The following is a 12,780-nucleotide window of genomic DNA, read 5'->3' on the forward strand; positions in this document are numbered from 1 at the left end:
CGCACACAGGGCAGTTTAGAATCACAAAGGGAAGAAACTGCAACTGAACATGGGCAGAGCATACAAACTCCACACGGACCAAATGGGTTTTGAACCTGCAGCCCAGGCAGTATGGGGCACCAGTGCTACCTGCTGTGCTGCCCTAAGTTACTCAGATACCGTAGTAGCATAAGAAGTCGAGCTTCCACATCCCGCTCACCTGCCCGTGTGTGCTGTGTCCCGCAGGCTGTGCCTTCCTCACCTACTGCGCCCGGGAGTCAGCCATCAAGGCCCAGAACGCCCTCCACGAACAGAAGACACTGCCAGGGGTAAGTGTCCACAGCGCCCCCTGGCTGCAGCTCTGTAGTGGTGTGGTACCTGATGGTGGCAGAGGGTGGTCTGTGTGTGACAGCAGGTTTAGCTCTGGGGGGTCAGAAGCAAATTCATAGTGTGGGGAGACAGACAGACGGACACACACACACACACACACACACACACACACTGTGTGTGTATGTGCGCGTGTGTTGTCTTGATCACCGGCTCCTGACGGTAAGTAGACATGCTGCTCCGTGTTCACTGTGCCGTGTCATTAGCGCGAAGTGTGTTGGGAAGCGTGTTCTCCCCATTGCTGTGTGTGATGTCACAGGGAGGGGGACATGGGAGGGGGGGGTAGGGTTTAACCACATAGTTGATGGAGACCCAACTGCTCTGACCAGGACGGGGACAAGCGGAGTCGCCCGCGAGCGAGGAGCTGGTCCTATTTTTGGTAGCAATTCCCGATCGATGCCCCCCTCCACCCCCTGCGCTCGCTCACCTGTCGGTGTGCCCCCCTTTCCCATGGTCCCCTGGGGGGGCACTCTCACATAGCCAAACACACACAGTGCTTCTCTGATGGACACTTCCTGTCCTGCTCCATTAGGGCAGAGCAGGTGAGGTACAGTGAAGTACTGTGATTTACAGTGTTTAAGGGCCACGTCAGGTAACCGGCCCTCCCCTAGGCCCCCCTGACCCGGAGGCGGGATCCATACACAGGTGCAGTACACAGGTGGAGCGGCACTTTTTTGTCTCAGACACAGAGTCTTCCAGGAGGGTCTAGCTTGCAGTTCTAGACACCAAAGGAACCTTCCAGAAAACTCAAGTGGCTGCCGGGGGGGAACGTAGCAGCTGAGTAAAAACACAGTGATTTGTCCTATTTTTAGTGTCTTTACCCTATTTCTGAGTGGAGCTGGAGGCCGCCCTGTGTTTGTGGAAGTCACGTGACCGCGAGCGTGTGACCGTGATCGTGACTGGGCCCATGGGAGAGGGAGCGCGTGAGCCGTTCTCCGATTCGGGACCCGACCCGCTGCAGGTGGGCTGAGGGGAAACACGCACAATGCAATCTGGCTCCAGGGCTGCCTAGTGGGTGTTGGGTTCGCTGTCACTGTGCACTGCACTGTGGGCCCCCCCAGACACACACACGGGCACTGGGGGTGAGAACAAGGCCAGGGGGGTCACGGGGTCAACACGCCGTCAGCCAGGTTTTTAACTCAGATACGACCTGACATGGTCCTGGCAAGGTCGGGGGCTGTGAAATATGAGTCAGCATAAATAAGGGCTGGAGGGGTACGGTGCAGGGTGACAGGTGGGGGAGGGGACAAGATGGACTTCGAATGCACAACCCTACAGGAGCACACATCTCCGGTAGAAAGGGAATCTGACGTTCATCCATCGCTCGCCTTTCTGCCCCCGGTGCCCCGGGTGCGGACCAAGGTGCGGTGCCCACCTCCCACCCCAAAAGCTCAGAATGTTCTGGAAAAGTGCCTCCAAGGCCACAAAAGAACTGTCATCAACAAAGATGTTTGGTGCTGTTGTGCTGAGCCACGTTCTGGAACACTCTGCACCCGACCGTTGTATTGTCCGCTCCTCCAATGTGGAAATGTGGAACGCGACCCTGACTTCTTGTGCGCCGCCACGTCCTCCTTCCCTTCGCTTGCATAATAATGAGAAGCGACACACTAGTGGGGAAAGAAGCGGCTCCTCCCTGGCAGCAGTGCGGGGGGGGGGGGGATGGGTGGGCATGTTGTTTGTTTATTTATCCAACACTTTTCTCTAAATTGACACGCAGTGTGAGGTTTGTACAATAAGTAATTACACTGATTTACCCACTTATACAGCAATGTAATTTTTACCCTGGGTGGGTGGGGCATTCGAACCCAGGACCTTCGGTTTCAAGTCGACGCCTCTGTCCCACTCGTCCACATGCATTCGACAAAGGCGTTTCGAACCGTCCGACTGACAGGAAGCGCCATCTGAGTCAGTTGTTTGTGTGACGATCGCAGCAGATCTCTGATGGAAGCAGAGCAGATGACTGACCATCCATGACTGAGCAGTATGATCCACACACACACACACACACACACACACACACACACACACACACACACACACACACACACACACAATGTGCACGCTTCTTGCACACATTTATCGCCAATGGACTCGCGCTAACCCCGCCCCTGCCGACCCCCCACGGCATCACGTTGCCACATTGCTCCTGCCTGTAAGGCTGAATGTTGAGGGAACGAGGGGCGATCGAGACATCTCTCACCATGCCTCGGCCCGACGGTTTCGCTGGGGGGTCGTCACGGCAACACGCACAAGCGGCGGCAGCTGCTGCGCACAGCCAATTAGGCGAGCGAGGAGGCGGAGTCGACCCAAGGGCGGGGAAGTTGATTCGTCTACGGCAGAATGACACGTATTCATTAACTGAGTCAATTAGGCTCCTGTTTCCCTATGTATTATTTACCGTGTTATCGATGTGCGCGCCCCTCACGGCACGCACCAACTCGTGACCCGGCGGCACCAGCCCCTTCCTTGTGGGGAAGACCTTTTCCAGCAGGCTGTTGGGTTGTTGTAGCAGCGTCCTGTTGGGTGCTGAACCACAGCCTTGGGTTCGAGCCGCTGCCCAGAATCCACCTTGGGGACGAGGGCGACCGTGCTCCGCACGCCGCCGTCGTGGCTCCAGTTAGTCCGACAGGAGGCCTTTCGGGCTCGATGGTTGTGTTTAATGACTCTTGGAGGACAGGATTTGGAGGGAACTGAGATATTTCCTCAGATTGCACTTCGAACCCTCAGTGCGGGGCTGGGGTCATGACCTCCAGGTGTGGGCTCCGTGCTGTACGTGTCATTGGGGGCGGGGCGGCAGGTGCCTCGAGCGCACGGCCGCGACCGGCCCCCTTTGGACACCGCACGCTGAACCGTCACTCGTTCGCTCGCAGGTGTACCATGTTTCCTACCGGTACTTATCCGTTTTTACCGTGAGCGTATAAACCGTTGTTTTTCATGCTGCTCAGTACTGAAGCTCCTTGACCATTAGGAACACTTCATATGAGAGACACAAAGACACTGCTGGCGGGGTTTCCCCCTCGCTGCGTTAACCGCTGCGGACACGAGACGTACGATGGGCCGGTCCCCAAACCACTTCCTCGCTGTTTGAACTTGGGGGTGGAAAAGCGCCTCATGGCCCATCGAACCCGAATCGATCCCCGCTCCCGCTCTCAGAGCCTTTGGCTCCCACTCGAACCCGTGGCCCAGCCTCCTCCTCAGGCCCACAGACCCCCCGCTGCTCCTAGAAGTCATGGCCTTCTGCCTCACGTGGGGGGCAGAGGAGCCACTAGTCGGTGGCGGTGACTCTTCTCTCACATTAATGTCATTTCACGTTAGTGTCTTTATGCTACGGTCTCATAAATATTATGATACTATTATTAGATTCACTCACAGATAGTATGATTATACATATACAGACTGTATGTAACAATACTTAATGATCATAACAGGTGTATATATATATATGGGCGCTCACACAGATTATGATGCTAAGTGTCGTTATACTCTTACACATATTATGACTCATACGGTGATATTTTCAGGGGAATTATCCGGCCTTGTCCGAAGAAGAAGCGCGATCGCGTAGAAACACGGACGGAGTCGAGCATCAGCGTCACGTGCGTTTCATCCGCGCTCCGTGCAGAGCGCGTGTGTTTCCGCACATTTACGCCGCTTCTCTGCTTTGCGTAACGGCGAACGCGGCGTGGAAACACTCGTTCGCGGGGCCGCGTCTCTCGCAGCCTTAACGACCGAATGACCCCCCGGAGATCAGAGCGAGAGCGCGCGACGCGGCCCGCATGATGGGCACGCGTCACATCGTGTTCCCGCCGACGGCGGCGCCCTTTTCTTTCCCCCTTTCGTCTTGTTTGTTTTGCACCGCGCACGAGCGGCGGCCGCGGCGCGTTCGCTCCTTTTGTGTGTTATTTTAAGAGGCCTCATTAAAAAACGAGGAGCGCGAGTGAAGCGGAAGAAGCGATAAGCGAGCGAGCGCCGCCTCCTCGTGCAAATTAACCGTTTTCGCTTTCCAATTAGGCTTATGCATTATAATCAGCCTAAGGACTTTTTCTCGATCCCCCACTGGTCTATTTACGATGCGTCACCCCCGCCCCCCGTGGGCAGGCGCGGGCACGTGCGCTTTGTGCCACGTCCTTGCGGCGTCGCGGCGTCACCAAGCGCAGCACTCCGCTCTGGGGGCACTTGCCGTGTGAGCTTTGTGCACTTTTTCAGCCCTTTTATACAACAGGGTAATTTTTTACTGTATCGGTGAAGGCTCGGTACCTCGATCAGGGCTCCTACAGCAGGAGGTGGGATTCGAACCCGGGTCCTGTGAGCGCAGGCAGCAGGGCAGTAGCCGTAGCACACGCACCCCTCCCAACGTTAGGACCGTGCTGCAGGTGCGAGCCACATTCCCGAGAAGCCATTTCCTGGTAGATCCATGCGTATCGGAAATTGAGCGCCGTGGACACACACATATTGCAAAGCCAGGGGTCCCAGCGGGGTCCCACCCGGGGGGGGGGGATTCCTCTTCCCAAACTCGTGTGTTTCGTCTGCAGGTTGTCCTTTCATTTCGCCGACGACGACTCCATCAATATTGCAGAAGCTCCTGTGTAGTGATAATGTGACCTTCGCCTGCAGACAGGAAGAGACTCTGTGTGTGTGTGTGTCTGTGTGTGTGTGTGTATGTGTGTGTATGTGTGCTCCTCTTGCCCAGCCCCTCTGCCCACTCCACCTACCAGTGTCTTTACTGTTGATGCAGGAGGGACAGCGGCTGGAAGAAGCTCTAGTATCTGTCAGTAACAACACACACACACACATACACACACACACACACACACACACACACACACACACACACACTCTCTCAGTCTGGGGTAGCGCAGCTGTCGGAGCTCCACCCGATTACCGTGGTATGATACCCCAGCGTTGCCCATCGTGACCACCCCCCCGGATCCAACGACCGACAGCTTCATCGGAATTAATTGGGCGACTGCAGCCAGCCTCTCTGCCTCTCCGCCGTATGTTTTATTCATGCATACCGTGGTAATTCAAAATTAATATAAGTTAATAAAACATGGACAGGTTCGCCCTTAATCGGCAGGGTTTGCTGAGGAACCGCGCGGCCGTCTGCGAAAGAGGCGGAACCTTCCGGAAAGCGCTGCCTTTGTTTGCAGACGCCTGTTTTACGGGCGCTTGGCTCACAGTAACGGTGCTGCTTCTTATTTATATCAAAAAGTGATTTAGCGTCGCATTCGTCACTTTGTCATTCGTCATCACCCTCCCCCCACCCCACTGCTGGACCCTCTTCTTTGATATTCCTCCTTGTGCCCGTCGCCCCAGGCGCCCCTTCTACCTGCCCACGGATCTGCTGGACTTTTACACTGTTTTCACCCCCCTCCTCGAGCTTCAAACGACTCGTCCGCCGACGCCTCTCGACTTGCCTGCAACAGCTGCCTTAGCGCACGGGACTGCTGGATAAAAGGCTATGTAAATGAATGAGTCCCCTCCATACTGAGCACTTCGCTGGTTTCCTGTCGCTGCTCGGCGTTGTCGTCGACAGGCCAGGAGCAGCGGCGAGCGGCGAATCAACGCAACGAGACACAACCTGCAGCTCCACCTGCGAATTGCCGGCATGTTCCGCTGCTTCTCCTCGTTTACTCACATTGATATTCATTCAATTTTCATGAGGGCACTTAGCGGTGACGCCGCCTCGTCGGCGGAGGGACTGCTGCGATCTGGCAGACGTCACGTGACGGGGCTCACAAGAGGCGATTGTGGGGCCGCTGTGCGATCTGCTCGAACCTAGGACCAGGAGCAGGAGCAGGAGCAGGAGGAAAACGAAGGATGAAAAAGAAACACTGTGAGTGCCAAAGGCCGATGGCCAGACGCATCCCGTCGTCCCACTGACTCAGAGTAACACTGATTTTTACTGCGCGACCAAAACGGCAACAAGAGTGACGCTTACGTTACGCGGTGATTGTGATGCGCCGGCCCTTGGGTTCGAGGACCGCTGGGTTCCATGCAGTACCTAGAGGCCTCAGTGTTTCCTTAGGCTTTTGGGGACATCAGATGCAGAGTAAACACGGAGCTGGGGGGAGGGGGGTCAGTAATTGGCATTCGTTACTGAACAGTTATAAATTATTGTAATTTATCAGAGTGACTCAGTGATTATTAACTAGTGTTTATCTCACACCTAGGGGGTGTGGTGGCGCAGTGGGTTGGACCACAGTCCTGCTCTTCGGTGGGTCTGGGGTTCGAGTCCCGCTTGGGGTGCCTTGTGATGGACTGGTGTCCCGTCCTGGGTGTGTCCCGTCCTGGGTGTGTCCCCTCCCCCTCCAGCCTTACGCCCTGAGTTGCCGGGTTAGGCTCTGGTTCCCCGTGACCCCATATGGGACAAGCGGTTCTGAAAATGTGTGTGTGTATCTCACACCTGCATCCGATGCGATTTACGGTGTTAGATGCCACAGTACAGTACCTGCACACATCTAGACAGCAGAGCAGCGTAACACACTCACACACACATGCGCTCCTGGAGATTTGGAGTCGCCGATCATCGCCAATGACCCCCCACGTCAGAACATCCACATTTACTCTTTTTGCTGACAGCGTCTTCCAAAGAACACTGAGGCTCCTGCTGCTCTTCACCCAGCTGGGTAACTTTTACTGTACCAATTTATTGTACCAATTCAGGGTCAGTACTTTGATCAAGGACGCTACAGCAGGAGGGGGATTCGAACCCAGATCCGCTGATTCCAAAGGTCGTGGCCGGATGCGCTACGTACCGGTACCCCGGTGCTGATGACGGGTGTCTCTCCAGGTCCCCCGCCACGGGTCCCCGCCCCTCAAACTTCCCTTTCCTTCCTTCCCTCTGATGGATTTTTCTTCGTCCCAGTGGCCGGGGGGGCCCCCGACGCTGTTTGCTGCAGCCCCCTCCCCCGGCGGCTGCCATCAATGGGTGGACTTCAGAGTTATATAAGCAGATGCTGCTGTAGATTTGTGTACCACGGCTGTGGGGGGGATGATTGCCTTGGAGTTGGGGGGGTGGGGCAGAACGCAAGGCGGGGGTGTTTAGAATGATAGAGAAGGGGATTATGGGAGATAGGAGGCAAAAGGACGTCTTGGACCGAGGGCTGGGGGACTGAGTATGGTGGAGAGGAAGGGTGGGGGAGGGGCAGGCCCTGCAGCGGGGTGGCTGTGGATGCCAGAGAAAAGAGGTCAGGCGTGGCAAAGCAGCGCACACACACACACACACACACACACACACACACACACACACAGAGGCCGAGAAAAAGGAGAATCAAACCGCAGGAGATGAGGGAGCATCAGTGTGCTGCTCCATTAGCGCACGGCGTTCTGCCACCGGACGCTGTGCTTTAGATAGAGTGGGCGTGTCCCCGCCGCTGCTCGGCCAACGCCTCTGCGTACGACTCGCCCTTACGGCGCCGCCGCCCTCATTGCTGCTCCTGCAATGTGTGTGAACTTGTGCGTCCGTCGCAGGAGGCCCCCCACCCATGTCCCGCTTTCTCAGTTCTGCTCAAACCCTCAGCACCGACCGCTGTGCCAGGATTCCCCTTGCTCCTCGACCTTTGACCTCCGGGATTACTGCGACCCACTGTGACATTGGGCAGCTGGCTTGACGACACTGTCCGGTGACAAAAGAGAGTCGGGGACCCCGCTGGCACAACGAGCCTGGGTACGACCCCGCACAGAGCCTGCTGGAACTACAGGGCGGGGGGGGGGCTACATCCCACCCATCTAGATGTTCTTCCACAGAAGTGCTGGGATGTAGATGGATATGAGCCCTTGTGGCTCCAGGATCAGCCTAGTCGCCGAATGATGCCATCTGCTCCGGCCGTTTCCCCAAAGTGCAGAATCACTTAGTGCTGATTAAGAGCCCGACGAGGGACCAAACACACGTACCTGAAGCCACGAGGACGCACACCTTTGCACACGCACACAGCACACGTAACGCAGGTAGACACAGGTTGTTTACGCAGCATGACTAGGCAGATTTTGTCTGATGAACCAGGAAATATTGTCACCACATCTCGCGTCTCGGCTGCTACGGACGACGGCCCTCCACCGTAAATTGCATCGCGTACGACCACAAGCGAGGAGTAAAACTGCAGTGAGGAGCACTACGGAGATCTATCAGACGTCTCGCTGCATCCAAGCGATGCCGAAGGAGTTAAAGTTCTTCCCACTAAAATGTAACGGCGAACCGCTCTGAAGTGCCGAAAGAACCTGTTGCCATGGCAACTCTATTGATGTTTCCTAACCAGTTCTGAGAGGTACCCGATCTCTTTCTCGCCGACTCCGGCTCCATCGGTTACTCCCCGGGCCCGACTTAGCACCTGCCGGTGCCCAGCGGTGCCGCCGCCTTATTAAAGCGGAGCGTGGCGGTGGGGCGTTCAGCGATGCCAACACGTGATGAGCCCCTGCTGTCCGCTGTCGGTCGTAGGTCTGGGCAGCGGCTGCCAGGTGAGGCCCACCGAGAGAAACACAAGAGCCCATCTCGACGTGGCGACGGGGCAAAATGAAAAGAAAAGCTCCGCCGTTCAGGGTTTTTGTCGGCTCAGTCGGTGATGGTGGGGCCGCGTTTCTCGCGAACATTCGCACAATCGCTAATAATTATACGCTGCAGGGCACTCGCGGCTCAGTAGGCGTCCTCTCGCAGTTGCTAAGAAACTGGCATTGAGTTGGTGTAAATTTTCAAGCCCAGAAGAGGCGGAGGGCGGGTCCTGACGGCAGGCCGTCGCGGCTTCGACCCTCTGCCAGGCGGCGCTGCTCGGCGCTCGTGCCCCATCCTTGGCAGCTCGCCGTCACGCACCGAGAACGTCCCACGGGCCGTGCTGTTCTGAGCCTCGGGTTCCAGGAACGCCGTGTGATTTTCTCGAGGCCAAAAGTATGGTGTGCGGAAGACGCGTATCTCAGAGCGACAGGAACTTCAGTATCATTCCCACGAAAAGCAGGAGGTGTGTCGCTCCCTGACTGTCAGGAACCGCACACAGGGTACATGACCAGGTACATGGACTCGCTCACATTGACATCACACCCCTTTCAAGCCTAAGGACACAAGTAGAGGAGAGAACATTTTGGAAGCAAAGTCAACAGTCATCGTCTGGTAACGTCGGGGTTAGGAACCCAACCGCTGCCGGTTACCGCACATCTACTAACCGCAGGATTGGGGGACACGTCCCATCCTATCTGGTGTTGTGTTAGCTGGGAAATGCCAATATGTAGTTATTTTACTACAAAATTGTTGAAATAGCACATTGCATTTAAAAAAATAAGCACCAGAATGAATGAAAAAAACCCCAAAATACTATGGCGGTTTGGTTGCGGTCCCTAACCTGAGGACTGCTAGAGATGGCCTGAGAACGACTTGGTCGTTAAAGTGCGCCAGTGTTGACCACATGCGACACGAAGCATGTTACGACAGTGTATGTGCTCACCCAGAGTCCACCCGTTGGCCCTTGACAGCAGAGGGTACTTGGGGGCTCTCTGCACTCACCCCCCCACGATGGAGTACGTGCGGTTCAGTCCTGCGCGGGGGTCCGTGCTGGTGTTCGGGTTCGATCAGCGGGTCCAGGAAACCTGTTTCAGAGGAGCCGCCTGTCACGTGTCACACGCCGAGGCTGTGTAGACCGGTGCTTCCCAGAGCGCTGCCACAACGCGCCGCGTTCGCTGTGGGCTTCGTGGTCCACTTCGCTGGCGGCGGAGCAGAGCGGAGCAACCAACCTGCGCTGGCCTGGCGGGGGGTCCACTTGGGGAGGAGCGGGGACCGGTGGGATAGGAGCTCTGCAGATGAGCTAGAATGCCATCTGACTCATGTGTTCCAAAATGTGAGGAATACTCAGAAGTGCTCTGAAAAACATTTTATTTTATTGTGTGTTTTATACAGTAAATATATACTGTATTCTTTAGATTTCCCGTGCAGACATAATCCTCCACAGTACTGCTAAAAAACTACCTGAATGTATTTTTTAACATTAAAGCCAAATGCAAATAGACCAAGGACTTATCTCAAATGCACAAGTGCTCTATTCTCGTGCAGATTGATATTAAAAACCGCGAGTCGGTGTCGACTGTTGTCTTTGATGTCTTTAACGGTCCCGTTCACCGCGACCTTGGAGAGCTCCGCGAACGTGTCGGATGAGGCCGTGCGCTCGCCGGGTTTCCTTACGCAAAAGCACGATTTGCTGAGCCGCCGCAAGTGCGTCTCTCGGGGTTCGGAAAGCTTTGCGCGTCAACGCCAGCGCTGAAGGCGGAGCACTGGTGTCTCCAAATAAGTGGAAGCGGAAGAAAAATACAGAAATCTCATCTTCTTCCTTTAAGGTGAGACGGAGGACTAGAGGCCCGCCCTTGTCCGTCTGCAGGACCGAGCTGCCGGTAGAGTGCGGTCAAAGGCGATTTGAGCTCTCAGCAAATCGGTTTAGCTTTACAGCAAAAAAAGTTGCATCTAGGATGATAAAAAAACAAAGCGGTGGATGCCTTGTTGCGCTCTGCCGTACGACAATCATCCTGCTGGCCAGACCGAGGAGACTATCTGGGGCGTAACAGACTTCTCCTGCACGACGGAGGAGACCTCCTCTTGTGGAGTTGGTGCAGAGCCAAACAGCAGAATTGGAGGCGCACGAAGAGAATGCATTGTCTGAACCCTGTGTGTGTGTGTGTTTGTGGTGAAACTGGATCTAAAAGCCAGGAGATATAATCCCTCCTCACCTTTGGTATCCATCTCAGAGGCCACAGCTCATGAAGCGTTATGAGCGGGTGGAACCGCCACCCACAGACGTGCCACTGTCACTGGCTGAGGGCGGAGGGAAGAGGTATGTGGGTGGCCAGCGGGAGGGAGGGGCTATAATGGATTTTAGAGGGAAGTCGTTGTCAAATGAGAGAAGAACCCAAGACTGCATATTCAATGGAAGAGAAGAGCCCTCTACACATTTCCATTTACTTCCTTCCTTCCTTCCTACTCTCTCTCTTTCTCTTCAGGGATACCTGCTAATTATGTGCCGCCACAAGGCACCACGTAAGAGCTGTGAAAAGTGACAATGGACAGGGTCATCGATACTGGGCTATGAGGATACACACTGGCTCTGTCTCCATGGTCACCAGTATGAACAGGCGATGTCTGAATGGCAGACGTTTCAAACTGTTCACGCACACATCAGCTAATTCTGCGGCTACCCTCGTGGCCGTGATGCGGCAATTTTCAGTGTGACGTCCTACCATTTGGATTCTCTGGAGCACCATACTTGCCACTGCAGCGGAAGGAGTCTGAAGAGCCCACGGCCAGTCCTCGTCTTGCTAACCGGGAGCCATATGATGATACAGACTGTCTCTATAGGGACTGGTCTGGACCTCGTGCTGTGTTGGTTGCCCTTTGTAATGTGGGTTGGTGTTGTAACGGTGAGGTGCATCCTGGGTAAGACAGGTTCTAAGAACAAGATACTATTGGAAGCCACTTTCGTGAGGCCTCGGTTATGGCCTCCAACAGGGCCAGCAGTGCTGAGGACCTGAGTTCCCTATGGCAGCATTTAGGTTGAGTAGGACTCTGCCAGAAAGCTGTCAGTCAACACGATTGACAGGTGTGTTTCAAAGCCTGGCTAAAGGTGTGTTTCAAAGCCTGGCTAATTGCACTGTGCTATTGATCGCCTGGTCCAACGGACCCCAAAGACAGCCAGAGGCCGGTTACGGTGGTTACTTGCTAAACTGCCGCAGCTCTGCCAGTCCAGCTCAACACTTGCTGTCCAACGAGGCCGTGAAGCCCAGTGAGCAGGAAGCGCATCACAGATCCAATCTCTGGGTTTTACTGCGTGAAGTTAAAGGTCAGTTCCATAAAAGACACGTTTTATAAGTGCATCTGAAGTGCACGATGGAACACCCTGTGCCACGTTTTCCCAAGGAATCCCCAGAGAGGGAGCTGGGAGTGACAGACTGCACCGGCTGCACGTTGGCATCGCATCGCTGGCAGCTGAGCATTTCACCAGTGGTAGAAGAATGTGGCCTGTTTTCTAACACGTGTGACGAATGCGGGGCTTGGTGTTGCCCTGGAAACGACGACATCTTCAGACTTGTCACCGTACCAGGGGGGAGAGTGTTCCGTGTTCCGGGTAGACAAATTAGGGCTAGAAATTCTCGTTTTCCTTGACCGACGTGGGATGTGACCGTTAGCTCTGGTTTCCTGATACCTGTCCCTCGGAGCAGTTTGCCTTGGGGGGACAGAAACAAGTCTGCCGGAGAGCCAGCGCCACCTGCTCCCGCTCGCGTGCGCAGCATGCAGTCCGTAGTGGTGTATGGTGAGGGAACCAGGGGGCCCCCGCTGTGCGGCACCAGGGAACCGTGGCTCGCAAACTTTGGTGCTGGACGTACGGATTTTGAACCTGTAAGACCGGGAGCAATGGGAGGACCAGCGGGGGGGGACCTGGGAGAGCC

At 55.4% G+C, this 12,780-nt stretch overlaps 1 protein-coding gene across 3 annotated transcripts in view; it reads left to right on the plus strand.

Moving 5' to 3' along the window:
* LOC108921406 (CUGBP Elav-like family member 5) overlaps window positions 1–12,780 on the plus strand; it is a 61,057-nt gene that overhangs the window by 5,960 nt on the left and 42,317 nt on the right. For all 3 annotated transcript variants that reach the window (XM_029249074.1, XM_029249075.1, XM_029249076.1), the window contains exon 2: window positions 226–308. In XM_029249074.1, coding sequence (XP_029104907.1) covers window positions 226–308 — 83 coding nt within the window. The remainder of the gene's footprint in view (window positions 1–225; window positions 309–12,780) is intronic.

The sequence above is a fragment of the Scleropages formosus genome, chromosome 25 (genome assembly GCF_900964775.1).
Source record: "Scleropages formosus chromosome 25, fSclFor1.1, whole genome shotgun sequence".
NCBI lineage: Eukaryota > Metazoa > Chordata > Actinopteri > Osteoglossiformes > Osteoglossidae > Scleropages > Scleropages formosus.